Below are 17273 nucleotides of genomic sequence, written 5' to 3' on the forward strand. Positions count from 1 at the left end.
ACACCTGGTATTCAATTAAGATTGAGTCGACTTAGGGGAGGAGTAGGGCCGGTTCAAATATAATTTACCACTGCTATTGGCCACGACCGGGAATTATGTGAAATAGTATCGGAGCCAGATGACATCCCCGTCGCACCCCACGGTAAACAGGAGGAAATGGCTCTGACACTCGGGTCCGTATGTTTACACGGGCCTTCCCACCATAATGGTCCTTAATGATTGTGAACAGAGTCAGGGACCCCAAAAGCACAAAGAATAACCCAAGACCGTGGCCTCTTATTGGTATTGGAGGTCTTCACCAGGTCAAGAGAGCTTCCTGGTGTGTGCACGTGTTCCACTGTTGCGGTGCCCTGCAGTGGCATTTTGGTGACACTTTTTTTTTTCAATTTGTGGAGGAAATTTCTCCTGCCATGGCCAGGTTGGATCTGATGTATGGAGTCCCACTGCTTGCGGTGGTGAGGGGCCAGTGAGCTTCCTGATGGTTTGATCCACAATGAGGCGCTTCTTTGGGATGTTTGCGTTCTTCCAATTGTTTATCCACTCAAGCATATCGGTTGTGTGGACATAAGCCGGATGGATTTAAGAAACGTTTCCATTGATTACCACGATAACAGATCAAACTAGCGACTTCTGGATTGTGTACCAACCATTGCGTCATGCCAGCGTCTTGTGATGTCATGGTTATAGGTGGGGGGAAATAACAACCAGGGTACAAGGTGTTAGTGTGTCGTGAGTTTGAGGACACAGTTTCAAATATAGTTATTTTTTTATTTTTTTCCTCTCCCCCCAAATGGGGTAAAAACAAATAAATTGCAATGTATAAGGGTTGTGGAGGAAAGGGTTGGTAGGAGAATGTGTGCCGAGATCGCCAGCAATCTGCGGCGGACGCCTGCTCACTGTACGAACGCCTCCCGTGGAATCCGTCCGGTAGTCGGACGAAAAGGAACGATGAAGGTAGGCGACCGCGGTTTTCGGAGATCCGAGGCGGACGGCGACAGTGATGAGGGAAGGGGGGAGAGAGAGGGGTGGAATAGAAGGGGAGATGGGCGGTATCGTTAGTGATGCTCGTCAAACGCGAATGCGCCCGACCGTTTGCTATCAGTCGTGTCCATAAACGGTGCGGATGGGACGGCACTCACGTTCAGTTCCATGAGGGTGTTCGCACACTGCTGGAACTGCCAGCTGTTCTCCTGCAGCCACCCGAGAGTGGGCGCGCACGCACACAGGAGAGACGTCAACATGACTACCCAGTTTGCCAACCAGATAACTAGGCCTGGCCTGGATCCCATGGCAGCCTGAATGGGCGACGCCACTCCAAGTGGGTCATGTAAACCCCTTACATTGTGCCGCTTTGCTCGCTTTCCTATGGGAGCTGCACGCTTTGATGTTGGCCGACTTCGGAAACAGTCATAATGTCACAAAGTCAGTGCACAAGAGGTGCAACTGTTAAGCTGCTGCTGATTAAGTTTAAGTTTTTGCCAATGTTTTGTAAAATAAAATGGTGGATATGTAAACAAATGATTGATTAGAGCTTGGTATATGCTTAAGCCATTTCAAGCATACGTTAAACCTCTAATAATAATTATTTTAAAATAAATATTGTTCCTTTCATCTGGCTGTGGACAAAATGGAGGATGGGAAGTGGTAGGAGTAATGCCAGGGTTGTGGCCAAAGAGCCGCATGGCCCTCGAAAAGTTGGGAGAATAAATATTTCTCATTGTTGCAGCGAAGCGTACCGCAATTCTGTGCACCACCGCAGGCGTGGAGGGCACCACAGGCGTAGAACTTCGCAGCTGCGAAAGCATCTGCCCATCCTGATGGTGACAATGGTGAAGGTAGTGGTTGTAAAAAGTGGTATAGATCATGGCGATAATGATTGTGATTGATTATAGTGGTGAGCATGATTATGGAAACAGTAGTCGTGGTGATGAAGATAATGGTAAAGATGGTAATGATTGTTGTGGAAGTAGTAGTTATGGTGAAAGGGATCATGGTGATGATGGAATTACATTATGATGTTGGCGGTCAGGATGAAGATGACGGCAATAGTGGTGGTGTTTGTGGCAATGATGATGATAGTGATGATTGTGGTAACGATGGTAGATGTGTGACGAAGATAGTCATAGCATCACAAGTTTAAGAGGGCATGGCTCTAAAGAAAGCTGTCTATGGTGTGGACCAATCAGTTTAAAAGACAATGCATATACTACCAGAGCATGTTTTTGTTTGCATGTTCACCACGAGCATATATGGTTAATGCAGACATGATTCCTTGCAAAAGGTTTCAAAATGGTGTTATAACATCTTAACACTATTTTTATTGCCAGAAAGGCTAACATCTATTCTTATATATCAATGTTGCATGTCGATTTAAACTAGATACTTTACAACGTCAAAGTTTAGTTTGTTTAACCAGTTGAGAATTCAAGAGACCAGGATGTGTTCACTTTTTGTCAAGGAGCATAAACCATCACATGAGCTCCAGTCATCCTCGTAGTGGCTTTTGGCCACTCATCGAAAAAAGATAGTCACTGCATCGAGCGCATTCAAATGCACTTCTGCGGCCTTCTGGAACGCTCTTCCAATATCAGGAAGCTACTGGAGCTATGCACTCTTAAATATAAATTGACAACTCATTTCTCTATAACTACTTGTTGTGTTTAGTTGTCCTCCCGCACCTCCGGTCAGCATGGTTGGCTATGTATGGTGTGAAATAAGTTTAAATGCATACATTTCCGAGAGTGACCTGGGTCACCAAAATGACAAGTCTCTATATTCTATAATTATTTTGGTGCAACTGTTAACCTTTTATAATTGGCATTTCTTTCTCAAAACCTGATACCTAGGATACTCCATCTCCACGTTTGCACACCCCCCAGTACATTTACCGAGATCTCGAACCAGCACAATTGGCTTGGCACCGCAGAATCGGCTTTGAAGATGCGCCGCTTGGCCATCAGCAGCTGCTGCCGCTGCGCCTTGCAGATGGACATCGTATAGGGTCCGCTGGTGGTGGCAACGCAGGTGCACCACAAACAAAACACAACAGCACAGAACATCAGCGATGAGGGCAAGAATTAGGCACATGAGAAAAACCTGCGCTTTGCCCAGACAGAGGCAGTGTCCAGGCTCTACTCGAGGTTTGCATTATATTCTAGGTCGCTAGTCGACTATAATAGGAACGTGACTAATAGCCACAGGCAGAGCAAGATGTATACTGGATGTGGTGCGCCGGGTTGAGGTTATTAGTCAAAATGTTACTGACCCAGACAGACCCAGCTGAAATTATGCCCCGACTCTAAAAATAACGCAATAGCTAAACACTGATGGATGTATATAGCGTCTAACTCGAACACATCTCTAGATGCTGTATGAAAACCAGGGCGTGCGCACCATGGAGAATCAGATGTGGGCTCCGAGGATTGAGGTGAGAGCCTCATTCACCGCTATGGGAAAAGAGTATTGTGGTGGCCTTCCGGATCATATAGAGTAAATAACCCTCTTGTAGCCTACCTAGGTTGTAAGAGCAAGTGATGTCAGTGAGCGCCTATTAAGGCCTAAATGGCATGTAAAGGGGTGGGTGGTTTGGTCAGCCGCACCCGGCCGCCTTCACTGCCCCATTGCTGCTAAAGTTTTCACAATGCAGCAGGTACAAATCGACTTTGGGCAGGCCCGGGGACCGGTTCATATATCAATCTCCACTGATGTAGCCATGGCTGGAAATCAAACTAAGGTCCCCAGGTACATAGTGCAGTGGCCTAATCACCGCGTCCCCTCTGCACACACATGCACGGTGTGCGCTCAGTTAAACTTACCGGCGCTGGCAGGAACCCGACCTATCCCCCTTGTCCACATTTCCACGTCCACTCATACGATGGGAGCGGGGGATTCGGCCATCTCTAGCATCTCGTCCTCCGCTACTACAAGAGCCTCCGCCATCACCTCGTGTCCATCCTGCACCATTCCTTGTTTTCCAGGTGCCCATATGGTGTGCATATTCGCCTCTCTTTCCACCACGTGCGGGGAACCCAGACAACTCCTCAAACATGTGGGGTCTGGGGCCTCTATGAGGACTCCTGGCTGTAGCCTGGGTCTCCATGCACACTTCATGCTCTGTGGACACGGTGGTGGGGGGACTAAAATCTGAGTCAGTGGAGAATATTAATTTGTGAACTTACATTATAATACATGTGCGACAGTGCTGTATGTTGTACATTAATGCTGATGTGTGTTTTGTATGTTATAGGTTTGTGTTGTGTGTTATTGCTGCTGTGTTGTGCGATAGTGACGCGCACCTTGGAAAGTCATGTTCGCCATGGCCACGCAGAGCGAGAGGATGTCGGCTTCGTTCGCCATAGCTGTTGTCGCCGTCGTGGACTCCACGGCACTGCTGGGCTGTGATTCGCGTTGCTTGGCCGTCTTCGTGTTCCGCGCCACTGTCACAGCCAACTTCTCCGCCTCCCTCCGCCGTCTGATGCGTGCTTCCGCCCTGCCGTCTCTGAGACCCCGCCCCTTCCGGGTTACCGAGATCTCGCGAGAGCCGCGCCCGTCACGAGATCTCGCGAGAACCGCGCCCTTCACGAGAACCACAACAAAAACAACAACAACAACAATGGTGAACGCGTTACAATCCACGACAACATCGTTACGTAGCATGTCATATAAACGCCGTGCGATGGCGTTCTGTAAGTGTATCAAATGTGATCTGGTTCGTTTGCGCGGCTGTTGATTTTGATGGCCATTGACCAGAGCGGCTGTTGATGTCGGCGCCTCGAGGCGCACAGCCATTTGACTTATAAATTAAAAATAATCAGAACACACGATTGGACTTAGACTCGCGTGACGTGTTTTAATAAAGTAAAGTTAGTTGAAGTATTTAAGTAATTGGGATATTTTATAGGGGAGGGTGAGGGGTGTGTGGTTGTGTGTTGATGTGTTTGTGTGTTGATGTGTCTGTGTGTTGATGTGCCTTGTGTGTTGATGTGTGTGTTGATGTGTCTGTGTTGATGTGTCTGTGTGTTGATGTGTCTGTGTGTTGATGTGTTTGTGTGTTGATGTGTCAGTGTGTTGATGTGTCTGTGTTTGTGTGTTGATGTGTCTGTGTGTTGATGTGTTTGTGTGTTGATGTGTCTGTGTGTTGGTGTGTTTGTGTTGATGTGTTTGTGTTGATGTGTCTGTGTGTTGATGTGTCTGTGTTGATGTGTCTGTGTTGATGTGTCTGTGTGTTGATGTGTCTGTGTGTTGATGTGTCTGTGTGTTGATGTGTTTGTGTGTTGATGTGTCTGTGTGTTGATGTGTCTGTGTGTTGATGTCTGTGTGTTGATGTCTGTGTGTTGATGTGTCTGCGCTATAAACCCGGCGAGCCGAGTTCGATTCCCACTCGGGGCCAACACCGGTCCGCTTCTACGCCCTCCTCTAAGTCGACTCAGCCTCAAATGAGTGCCGAGTGCCGTGCGTAAACATCGCCACAAGGGAGACAAAGGCGGCCGGGCGTGCTTCTGGCCACCCACCCCCTCGTGTATAACGCTCCAGACACGTGTACAGTACAAACATCTCTCTCGAGTACAGACTACCATCGCTACTCATCATTTATAGACACAACAAAGACAAATATCTCCCGTGTAGCCTTAACAGACTGTAGGGGCAAGTGCTGTTAGCGAGCACCTATGAAGGCCGGAACGGTACACGAGGGGGTGGGTGGCCAGCACCACGCCCGACCGTCTTTGTCTCCCCAGTGGCGATGTTTACACACCGCACCAGGTACTCATTTGAGGCTGAGTGGACCTAGGGGAGGCCCAGGACCGGTTCAGATAAAATCGTCACCGGTGTTGGCCGTGAGCGGGAATCGAACCCGGGTCGCCAGGTTCACAGTAACGCAACGCGCTAACCGCTACACGAACACGCACACGAGAGCATTACGTGTACTAAGTTTGGTCCTATAATAACAATGACATAATAATGTCAATTATTTACTGAGCAAATCTTCACCGAGTCTCAAGATTGGTGTTTATGAGGCTCATGTGTTGTGTGCCGCGTGGCCAATGCCTGCAGCTTTAATCTTCACGACTGTTTGAAGAATTATTCCGTGAGCGATCATTGATTTACTGGACGATCGTCACCCACACATACTTTGTACGCACGAGTTATTTATCTGCATGATACGTTATTGCAGAATTGTATTTTGAAGCTTTTGTTGTTGTTGAGTACGGTGCTGTACAGTGGGGATGGAGCGGTGGCACAGTGGTTGGCACACGGCGCTTCAAATCCAAGCCGAGTTCGGTTCCCGACCACGGCGAACATCAGAGGCGACTGATATCTGAACCGGTCCTGGTCAAGCCCCGCTACCTCCCGCTCTCCCAGCGTTACCGGCACGCACTGGTGAAGTATGGTCAGACAACACCCGCCTATGCCCGATACGGCCTTCTTTGAACCATATATTTTACAAAAAATATGTTAAGGCTAAAGCGGGGGTCTTTTGTCTTTGTGTGTGTCTATAAGACGAGCGTGTGATACATACACACAGGGTAACCTAATTTGTTTTATTTTAGTCATAAACGCACGAGGAGAATAATTTCTTGAAGAGATGATGGCATTTGGACAAGGCGGATGATGGAACAGCAGCCAAAGAACGTGCCTGAGAATGCAACCTTTTTTATTTTACCAGGTTAGGCCCACTGAGCTGTACAGCTCGTTTTCGTAAGCGACCTGGCTACAAATGTTAGCTCAACGAAGTGGCTTATCACGTGGACATTTATAGCAGCCAAATATTCTAAATGCATGTTTCTAAATGTGGAGGGGAAAACCAGAGGAAGCAAGTTATGTTATGAGTTACTGCACTGAACATTTACAACAATGACTAGTAATCGGTGTTATGTTCTTTCTCTGAATTTTTTTCATAAATAATATGGCGTCATTACATTTGGAAATCAATAATTAAGTGTTTCACTTCATTCGGAGGAAAAAAATGCTTAAAATTACAACCTCAGGCAGCTCTAACAAAGTATTTTACTTTCAATTCTTATTTGGTTTTTATAACCTACCAGTTTCTTGTATATCATCATACAGTAAAAGTGATATTCACTTTTTTTTCAAAATATGTGAATAGTTCATACTATTCCTTGGTTCTTTTGGTAAAGTCACGTAGATAGAAAAATAATAAAGTGAATAAAAAATTAAAAATAAATAATAATTAAAACACTAATGTAGATTGTAGCCTGGTTCTTCATCGGAGTGAGTGTACTGGCAATCTATAATGTAGACTGGAGCCTGGTTATTAAGCTGGGTGAGTGTACTGGCAGTCTATAATGTAGACTGGAGCCTGGTTCTTTAAGTGATACAATTAAAAACAGGCACACTGCGTGACGCTTCCGCATGCGCGGGTGACATCACAGATGTGAAGTCACAGCTCACTTGCCGTGCAAAATATATCCATTATTACGCCCCCCCCCCTCCCCCCCCAAAAAAACAAAAGTCTATTTTTCTAATTTTTGCATTGTGTACAGTCTGGAAAGTACCCACATGGCACATTTCAAGTTGCATGTCAGGAAGTATGCTAAACATTTTGAACAGACACATTTACAAATTTCCTTTTTATATATAGATAAACCCCAATGATCCGATCGAAATCCCTAATTTTACATGAAGTGCCACCCAACCCCCCCCAAATGCTCCGCCATGACCAGAGTGCACTGATAAAGGGCTGTAATTTTTTGTCAGTATGTGTATTTTTTCACGAGCTTTAACACCATTTTGTACATGCAGTAGAAAGTACAGTACAGCTTTTCCATGTTCAGATACTGTGTACAGATTTCACAAAATTTATGAAAATTCTGAAGCAGTGGCTTTAACATTTTCCTCACAAATTTGCTCGTGAAGTTCAATTCAGCTCTCTATGAGAAGCCATCCAACACAGTCCAGCGACTGCAAGAACTGCTGCCTCCGCATTCCAGTGATCCAAGGTACTCCCCTTTTTACGTGCCACCTTCAGCTGCAAAAGCTGAGTCTGCATATCTGCCCAAAAGGAACCGTGGGCATTGCAGCACCCCTGATGGAAACAATTGCGTGCCTTTGAGACAATCGTGACTGAACCAGGGGTGGAGATGATCGTGCGTGGCGCTGGAGACGTCCAGCTTCAGCTGCTGTACCAGCTGCTCCATCTTCCTGATCTCCACCCGCAGCAGCTTATAGTCCAGCTCTGTGTAGCAGTCATGGCCCTGCTCCATTCGCTCCACGCGCACCGTTAGGTTCTGCAGCAGCGCCGTGTAGCGCACCAGCGTGGCGTGGTTCTCTGCCACCTGCAGGCGTAATTTCAATTACTGTCTACTTCTAACGCATGAACAACCCTTAATACAACATGTAATGGACTGTATTGCTATCAGTGCTGTACTGTAGTTTTACATGAAGTAGTATGATCTATACCAGATATGTTGGAAGGCTGTATCCTCAAACCATCCTTCAGGTCAGGAGCGCAGCCTGATTTAACAGGAGCACTAACATTATATAATTCTTAGTATTGGTTGAAATGCAATACTGTAGCACTGCCACCTGTAGGGGTAGTTTAAATATTATCTCCTTCCAATTCATTTCAATCGATCTTTTACACGTGTTGACTTAATATACAACCATTTTTATGAAATATACGGGACTGTGTTGTTGGCAGTCCTGTAGTCATAGATATAAACTTATCATGATTATAACAGCACGGTTGGCCAAGGTACGGTGCGAAAGAAGTTCAACATGCATACATACTTACATTAGAAGGTTACTTCCTCAAGGAATCTTTGAGGACAGTCAGGTTAATGCATTCGCCTGGTATACAGGAGGTCGTGGGTTCGATTTTGACCCCAACGCCTGCTGTATATTTGGAGACTGCATGTTCTTCCCGTGATCATGTGGATTTTTCTCCGGGTCCTCCGACTTTTCCCTCTACATTTAGAAATATGCGTTTAGAGTATTTGGTTGCGATACATTTCCACATGATAACCCACTTTGTTGGGCTAACATTTGTGGCCAGGTCGCTTCTAAAAAAGAGATCTATAGCTCAGTGGGGCTCACCTGGTAAAATAAAAAAAGTTTTTTTTCATATTTTACAGAGAGTTAGGGGGAAGGGGTGTGTGGCACTCGTAGTCTGTTACCAGCAATGGGTCTCTATCGTAGCGCACTCCCGGTGTCTGCCCAGTGGTTGGTGGTGAATCTGTCAGGTTGCATTGCATTCTTAGTGAAAGGGGTGCAGCAGCCATTGTTAGAGTTTAAATCACTGATAGTGCTACTGAGACTACATACAACTGTCCTGGAAGTGTGTCAGAATCGGTGATCGATGGCACAGATTTGACCCCCAAGGGGTTGGCGTCGTCGCGTCTCGCAGGAGCCGTACCCACGTGACGATGGAGACGGGGCTCAAGTGCTGCTTCCTGAGCCTCAAGGTGCAGGACACCAACCTGGACCTGCAGAAGGAACATGATCGGAGTGAGCGCCAGCTGATCAGACGACGTGCTGGTACGCGCACCGCACCTTGCCGTTCGTTCTCCGGGTCCTCCAGTTTATTTCCCTCCCACATTTACAATCAACGTGCGTTTAAAGTATTTGGCAGCTATAAATGTCCACTTTGTAAGCCACTTTTGTTGAGTTGTGGCTTGTGGCCAGGTGAAATAAAAATAGCTTAGTTAAAAAAAAGTTATTTCGTTTTTAGAAGGATCAAATGTTTGCGTAACTGAACCCGGGTGATTGTCACTGGAAGTCTCTCAACTTGTCGGTTTGTAGCCGCCCAATGAGATGTGAATCACGCTTTGAACCCGCTAAAATGTGCGTAGAGCTCACATGCTCGCAAAACCTCCGAGAAAGAAACGTCTCGTTAGAAGAGTAACGTCACACAATGTTTAGAAAGAAAGTGTTACGCAGTCTAACACGTAGAAGGCTTTCGTGACCAATATTAATCATAGTAAAGGATTTTTGGGATAGACCGTGTGAATATAAATGTTTCATTAACCCACCACCACCCGACATGGCCAATTAGTAAGGTTTGTCACGTGAACAAAACGTGCCAAATAGTGACTACTTCAGCAGACTTGGTTTTGTTGTTTGTGTGTAAATCCGCAACGTTTACAATTCGAGTACTGTGACGTTTTCACCAGGTCATCGGGCGATTTGCCAGATCTAACCCAAAAACCTTTACGATGCGTCTGTCACGCATCCCTCGCGTGCAGCCGAGACGCTCGACTTGCAACCGTGCTCCCCGAGGTCCCGCCGCTGGCCCCGCGGCCTCTCAAGCGCTCGCACCCCCTCTGACCTCGGCGTGCAGGTGTCGCGCAAGGCCTACCTGGCGGGCGACGGGTTCATGTCGCTGGCCGTCAAGGAGCCCTTCCCCGTGCTGAGACGAGGCTCACGTTCCGCACCATGCAGCCAAGCGGCCTGCTCTTCTACTACTCCCTGCAAGTACCGGCCCGGCCTGAAGCCGGCCACACCACCCACCCCAGTATCAACGGTCGGTGACTCCTGTCACGTGTGACGCGCGGTGGCGGTGGTTGTGGTGGTAGTGGTGCGGTGGGGAGAGACTCACGGGGCAGCCCTCCAACGTGCAGCTCCTGCTGTGTGTGTGTGTGAGCAGCCCGGGCACCGGGCCCTTGACGCGGCTCACATCCCCCATCCATGTCTAAGTGAAGCACGTTGCCCTTCTTGATCACTGCAAACAATAATAAAAACAAAGACAAAAGGTCCCCCATACAGCCTTTAACACTCTTACCCAGGCTAATCGAGAGGTGACTGCGGGGAGTGGTACATCGTGGGGAGTGGTGGTGCAACGGTTAGCGCAATGCGCTACGAATCCGGCAACCTGAGTTCGATTGCCACTCACGGCCAACAGCAGTGACGATTATCTGATTTGGTCCTGGGCCTCTCCTAGGTTGACTTGGCCAAAAATGAGTATTTTTTGCAGTGTGTAAACATCGCCACTAGGAAGACAAAGGTGGTCGGGCATGGTGTTGGTAACTCACCCTCTTGTGTGCCGTGCTGACCTTCACAGGTGCTCGCGAACAGCACTCATCCCAACAGTCTGTGTGTGTGGGCAGGGTGAGATTCTGTCCGTCGCCCTCAAGAGGGGGCGGTGGTCCTGAAGACAAAGAGGACACCCTGCGGACCATGAGCGACGGATACAACGAAGGCTCCAACCATTTACCTCTTCGCTCTGTGCAACTCCTCCAGATGCCGCCTCGGTCTCCCCTGTCTTGGCCATAGGAACGTGGAATTTCCGTATTGCCACCGCAGGCTCTGGTTTGTTAGAAGAGACGAGCTCGATGCGTGTGCACCCCCCCTAGCGCGTGCGTGCATGTGTTCGTGTCACTTTGTCGTTCTTTCTTGCGCGTGTGCGTCTTTGCCTGCGTGTGTGTGCATCTGTGTCTCTCTGTGTGTGTCTGTACCTACGCGTATGCACATGTGCTTCTGTGTCTCTGCGTGTGTCTGTGTCTTTGCGTATGCGCATGTGCGTCTGTGTCTCTGCGTGTGTCTGCCTGCACGTATGCTCATATGCGTCTGTGTCTCTGCGTCTGTCTGCCTGCACGTATGTGCATGTGCGTCTGTCTCTGCGTGTGTCTGTGTCTACGCGTATGTGCATGTGCATCTGTGTCTCTGCGTGTGTCTGTGCCTACACGTATGCGCATGTGCGTCTGTGTCTCTGCGTGTGTCTGTGTCTACGCGTATGTGCATGTGCATCTGTGTCTCTGCAGCGCCGCGGGGACACGTGGCTATCACACTCGCGCGTCGTACAAAGTCATCGTCACCATCATCCTCAACATCATCGTCGATAGCATTGTCATTGTCGTCGTCAATATTGTCATCTTCAACACTTAGTCATCAGACATGGGTCCTGGCTATAAAAGTCTGGAATATCCACGACTGTCTTGGATCCATCCACAGAAATGATCCACCTCCTCCATTGTTCACACTTGGGCCAGACTTATGCTGGTAATTTAGTACGGTAATACAATAAACAGAGACAGGTGACTGTGTGACCGGTGGTGACCATGGCTGGTTGTGGTGGTGACTGGTGGTGACCGATGGTGACCGTGTGGCCAGGGTTCATCAGCGCGGCACCTGAGGCCCGTGCAGGATGGTGTGCCGGCGTGGCCCGGCGAGGGTGGCTGTGCGGGGCCGTGGGGGGGACACGCAGGGGGCGTGCGGGGGCAGGGGGGCAACAGTGCCGGTGCCGGAGCCACGCACGACCGCCTCTTGTGGGGGAAACGCATGCGCAGCGCGATCCACCGCAGCTGACGAAGTGTGGAAATGTACGTACGTGTGTTGAACTTCTTTGGCACCGTATGTAGCCAACCGTGCTTGTCCGAGGTGCAGGGAAAAAGACCAACAAACTGTACACAAAAAGCAGTTCTAAAGGAATGAGTTTTAGATCTACGTGGGTGAATGTTTATGTGGGAGTTTGTGTACGTGGGAGAGTGTGTGTGTGTGTGTGGGCGTATTTGTGAGTGTTTAAGCGGGTCACTTCTGAAAAAGAGCTATATAGCTCAGGACACCTTACCTGGTCAAATAAAAATAGTGTAGTTTTAATGTGTGAGCAACGTTGGCGGTGCCCTCTCTGTGCCTCTCACAGGCACCTCGCTGGAGCTGAAGACCGACGCCAACGGGTTGCTCGCGTACGCGTCCACCGGCGGGGACGACGACAGGCGGCACCTGGACATGCACCTGGAGGCGCAGCCCTTGTCCCAGCAGCTGCTGATGGTGAATGCAGTCCGTTATTTGCAGATGTTACACATTGGAGCTCATTACTTACAACAGTCGAAACATCTCCCTTCTAGCCGTATAGACAGAGAAAGCAGCGTAGTGGGGGAGCCCTGTGGGCCTCGATGCTCATAGTGATCTGTACATCACTTTAGATGTGACATCGTGATGCGCCCCGGTTGTGTTTGCACCCCAGAGGTGGCAACCCCCCAGCGTGACGTTGCCCGCCGGTCCGCCGCTTCGTGTCGCGCAGGTGGAGGTGGTGGTGGGCCCTGAGGCTCACGGGGAGCTGAACGTGGACGGCTCGGCGGCGAAGGCCGCCCCGACACGCCGCAGGGGCCCGGAGCTCGGCCTGCGCTCCCCGCTCTACCTGGGTGGCGTCGCGAGCGGCACGGGCCGGCGACACCTGCAGGTAGAAAGCCGCCCACGTTCGTCGTGCTGTGTCGGGGCGTTTTGCCCGATTCGAGGGTTTTATTCTGAGTTTTGTTGCGATTTGTGCCGTCAGCGTCACTCCGTGAAACGGTGGACTGTCGCGATGGCGCCTCCGGCTGTGCCAGCACCGGACATCCACCTTCCCCCCCCGGGGCTGTGTCAAATGGCGCGGCTCGCCTGAGAGTTCCAAAGCGGAAATCTTATCCGATAACGTTCCCAATACGAGATGGGTTACATTGGTGACCCATCAAACCATAGGATTATTTACAAACCATGCCTGCTCTTCTTGTTGGCCCACCCATACTGGACATCTATGAAAAAGAGCCTCATAACTCATCACATTCCTCCTGCAGTCTAAATAAAGATTCTGCGTCTGATCTACAAGGGTCTGTACCAATCTGCCCCATCCTATCTTGCTGAGCAGTGCACAGCGCCGGCCTCAACAGGACCCCAAATCGACGCCGTCAATGATCCGCATCCCACGGTTACCCTGCTGCTCTGCTGCTACTGCTCCTGCTGCTCTTGCTGCTGCTGCTACTCCTGCTGCTGCTACTCCTGCTGCTCCTGCTGCTGCTCTTGCTGCTGCTGCTACTCCTGCTGCTGCTCCTGCTGCTGCTGCTCTTGCTGCTGCTGCTGCTGCTATTCCTGCTGCTGCTGCTCCTGCTGCTGCTCCTGCTGCTACTCCTGCTGCTACTCCTGCTGCTGCTCTTGCTGCTCCTGCTGCTACTCCTGCTGCTCCTGCTGCTGCTGCAGCTACTCCTGCTGCTCCAGCTACTCCAGCTACTCCAGCTGCTGCTGCTACTCCTGCTGCTGCTACTCCTGCTGTTGCTCCTGTTCCCGTTCCCGCCCGCAAGCCTTGTGCGGCGATGCGGCCAGCGCAGTTTCGCCGGGAGTCTCCAAACCTGAGGAACTGGAGGCGGTCACCTGTGGGAGACGTTCCTCATCCATGCTTGAGTCTCAGACCAGTTTTGTTCGACACTTAAAGTGGCGCTGCTACTCCGTGTGAGCGGCGCGCATTTCCGATGGCACGGACTCGTAAGAGCACACGATCGCGAGCGCTCACGCTCGTTGACAGACTTATTGGTGTCTCTCGCAAAGCAGTGTGCCGCCCCCTGCTAGAGAATAGCCCGCGGAAGCGGATAATGCTGAACTAGTTCTGAGATACTTTTGTCCAAAGAATAAGGGGCAGCACTTTTCCACCCGCCCTTCCACGTGAGAATTATATTCACTTCCATAAGGCCACGATGCGGCTGATGAGATCTGTACAAATCCATACATTTATTTTTTACGTTAATCAAATACGTTAAGGAGAACGAATTGTCTGCTTATTTATCTTTGTTATGTTCTCCACAATGGCGCGCAAAGTTATTTTGTGTTATTAACAGTGGAGAGAGAGAGATCACATGTTCAAGGCCGAGTCTATGCCGGTGTTTGGTGTTGTTTGTATGTAGCTCTGTTTTGCGCTCGTAATGCATTTGTTTCCTGTCTTGCATTAGCGCGCTACGTGGCGCTGACGGTAGCCACGCGGGCCGAGAAGGAGGAGCGCCGTTCTATCGGGAGGCGTCGCGCGCCCCGGGTGTGCCGTCACCGCCCCCCCCACCCCAGGGCCGCTGGAGGGCCGGGCTGCGTGCGCGGGGCCCGGCTCAACGGAGCGTCCCTGGGGGAGCCAGCACGCCGCTTCGCCGTGACGCCCTGCACCTCCGCGCCCACGACGCCCGGCGTGTTCTTCTCGCACGAAGGAGGCCACGTGCTGCTGGGTGAGAGAGCCATGCCGGCATTGTCGTCCCCCCCCGCTCCCTCGCCCCCAACCAAACATCAAATAATCTGTTTAAACGCACGTTTCTAAATGTGGAGGGAACAACTGTCCTTGCCCCGCACAGTCCGATTATCGCGGTTGGCTACGTACGGAGCAAAAGAAGTTCAACCACGCGATGCAGCACAGCGAACCCCACGCAGGTGTCGTCATGCTGTCGCCTCGCCGCGTCACGACATGCAGCAGTGTCGTTATTTTGCTGTTATTGTTGCGGATATATTGTTTTTTTATGTTTCACTTATCAAAGTAAATTATGAATCGCTGCTTTGAACCTTGCATTCCCGAGTTAAATTCATGGCCGTGGCCACCGCGCTATGAACCCGGCATTGTAAGTTGAGTTCCTGGCTATGTCAAACGTTAGAGGAGAGCGATATCGGATATCGGAACTGGTCTGGGGCCTCCCCTAGGTTGGCTCGGCCTTAAACGAGCATCCGGTGCGGTGTGTAAAACATCAGCGCTGGGAATGTGTGGCTCTGGCCACACCGCCTCCTTGTGTGCTGTGACAACGTTTATAGACGCTCAATAACAGTGCTCGCCCCAACAGTTGTTGGTATCGCTGCACTTTTTTGCCACCCATCGAACGGAGACGGTCAACACATCGCGTGCGTTCAAATGCACTTCTGCGGCCGTCTGGAACGCTCTTCCTTCCGATATTAGGAAGCCAATGGAGCTATGCACTTATAAATTATCTAGATTGACGAACTTATTTCTTTAGAACTTTTTGTGTTTTGGTTTGTTGTCCTTCCCCTGCACCTCCGTTTAGCATGGTTGGCTACGTACGGGTGACAAAGAAATTCAACATACACACACTCCCTCTGGCGCTGCAGACGAGGCCATGGAGGTGGCTTCGAAGCTGGATCTGGAACTGGAGGTTCCGGCCGCACCACCCCTCGGGGCAGCTGCTGCACCTGGGTCGCCCGGGCGCCGTGCGATACCTCGCCCTCTACCTTCACGGTGGCCAGGTGATCGCCCGTGGTGCACGGACTCCAGCAGAGACGCGGCACGGAAACGGCCGCTGTCACATTCCGGCGATTGACAATTGCCCCACCGTCCCGGCCTGTATGTTGTAGCCCTGTGCCAATCTGCTGTTGGAAGAAGGCCTTCCCATGCCGGGGGTGCCACTGTGGCGAGATGTTAACTTCCTCGCCTGGTATACAGGAGGTTGTGGGTTTCATCCCGACCCTGATGCCTGTATATTTGGAGTTTGCATGTTCTCTCTCCCCGTGGTCGCGTGGATTTTTCTCCGGGTCTTCCGGTTTTTCCCTCCACAATTTGAATCGATATGAGTTTAAAGTATTTTAGCTGCTATACATTTCCACGTGATAAGCCACTTAGTTGAGCTATCATTTGGGGCCAGATCGCTTCTGGAGTGGTGGGTGTAGCGATTAGCACGCTGCGCTATGAACCCAGTGACCCGAGTTCGATTCCTGTTCATGGCCAAAACCAGTGCCGATCACCGGTCCTGGGCTTGCTCTCCTTGGTCGACTCAGCCTCAAATGAATACATGGTGCGGTGTATAAACATTGACCACTGAGGGAGACAAAGGCGGTCGGGAGTGGTGCTGGCCACGCAACCCCCTCGTGTACCATGCCGGCCTTCATAGGTGCTCGCTAAAGAGCACTCGCCCCTACATGGGGGGGATCTTTGTCTTTTGTGCTTGCGTGTCGCTTGCAGGTGACCGTGCTGGCTAACGATGGCGTGGAGGAGTTCTCCGCCACGGTCTCCCCCACGCGCTCGCTGTGCGACGGCCAGTGGCATCGCATCGCAGGTGAGGCGCAGTCGCCATCCACTGCGACAGCTTCCCCTCTGGTGCCCGGCTCCAGCGTGCACCTTCAAGGCAGTCGATTTCATTGGAATGGAAGCTGGCCCAGGCTGCTTAGAGCAGTAGTGCCATGCCATCCTTTCCAAAATCCCATACCTTGTGTTCTTTGTGGAGCAGTTACGCAGTGGTCAGCGCACTGCACTATGAACCTGGCGACCTGAGTTTAATTCCATGCCACGGCCAAATATCCGTGGCGAGTTACATCTGAACCGGTTCCAGGCCACCTCCAACAACCGCTTCCATTTTGAAAACCACACTTGACCAGCGTGGTGAAGTATGGTCAAATAACCCTCATAACTTACACGGTGTGGGAGTGGATTGACAGAGGGGCTGTACATTCTTAATTGCGGTGTGCATTAGTAGCAGCAGTTGAACTCTGGAGAAATTCGTCTCTTCCACAGGAATGTGGAATGAAGGCATTTGAGATCAGCGCCCCCCTCACCCCCCCACCTTGACTTTGTAAGACCGTGTTGACGACACCAC

At 50.4% G+C, this 17273-nt stretch overlaps 1 protein-coding gene and 1 long non-coding RNA gene across 6 annotated transcripts; one reads left to right on the forward strand and one right to left on the reverse strand.

The window, feature by feature from the left end:
- Window positions 1-754: 754 nt before the first annotated feature.
- On the reverse strand, window positions 755-2096 carry LOC116938276 (uncharacterized). The gene is made up of 3 exons (XR_004402138.2): window positions 1737-2096; window positions 1140-1190; window positions 755-896 (listed from the first exon to the last, which is right to left on the reverse strand). It is a non-coding gene; the product is annotated as an uncharacterized LOC116938276 (long non-coding RNA).
- A 2502-nt stretch (window positions 2097-4598) lies between these two features.
- On the forward strand, window positions 4599-15928 carry LOC142925734 (uncharacterized). Of its 5 annotated transcripts, XM_076069161.1 has the most exons (6): window positions 4983-9495; window positions 10298-12275; window positions 12596-12723; window positions 12977-13135; window positions 14652-14912; window positions 15796-15928. In XM_076069161.1, exons 2-5 carry the CDS (start codon window positions 12101-12103, stop codon window positions 14667-14669), a joined length of 480 nt encoding a protein of 159 aa, XP_075925276.1. In that variant the 5' UTR covers window positions 4983-9495; window positions 10298-12100; the 3' UTR covers window positions 14670-14912; window positions 15796-15928. The 5 variants fall into 5 exon arrangements, with proteins under 5 accessions (XP_075925275.1, XP_075925276.1, XP_075925274.1 ...); XM_076069160.1 differs by lacking the exons at window positions 14652-14912; window positions 15796-15928 and adding an exon at window positions 4599-4685 and having other exon boundaries at window positions 6205-9495; window positions 12977-13787; XM_076069159.1 differs by lacking the exons at window positions 14652-14912; window positions 15796-15928 and having other exon boundaries at window positions 10298-11265; window positions 12067-12275; window positions 12977-13787.
- Window positions 15929-17273: the final 1345 nt, after the last annotated feature.

This window comes from Petromyzon marinus, chromosome 23, assembly GCF_048934315.1.
Source record: "Petromyzon marinus isolate PM22_M1 ecotype Great Lakes invasive population chromosome 23, UKy_Petmar_22M1.pri1.0, whole genome shotgun sequence".
Lineage (NCBI taxonomy): Eukaryota > Metazoa > Chordata > Hyperoartia > Petromyzontiformes > Petromyzontidae > Petromyzon > Petromyzon marinus.

What these genes read in the sequence shown, in the direction of transcription:
- LOC142925734 (XM_076069160.1), top strand. Translation starts at nt 12,101, where the DNA reads ATGGTGTGCCGGCGTGGCCCGGCGAGGGTGGCTGTGCGGGGCCGTGGG. An exon ending in AGCTGACGAAGTGTGGAAAT is followed by an intron (nt 12,276 to 12,595) that starts GTACGTACGTGT and finishes TGCCTCTCACAG; the next exon opens with GCACCTCGCTGGAGCTGAAG. An exon ending in TGTCCCAGCAGCTGCTGATG is followed by an intron (nt 12,724 to 12,976) that starts GTGAATGCAGTC and finishes CGTGTCGCGCAG; the next exon opens with GTGGAGGTGGTGGTGGGCCC.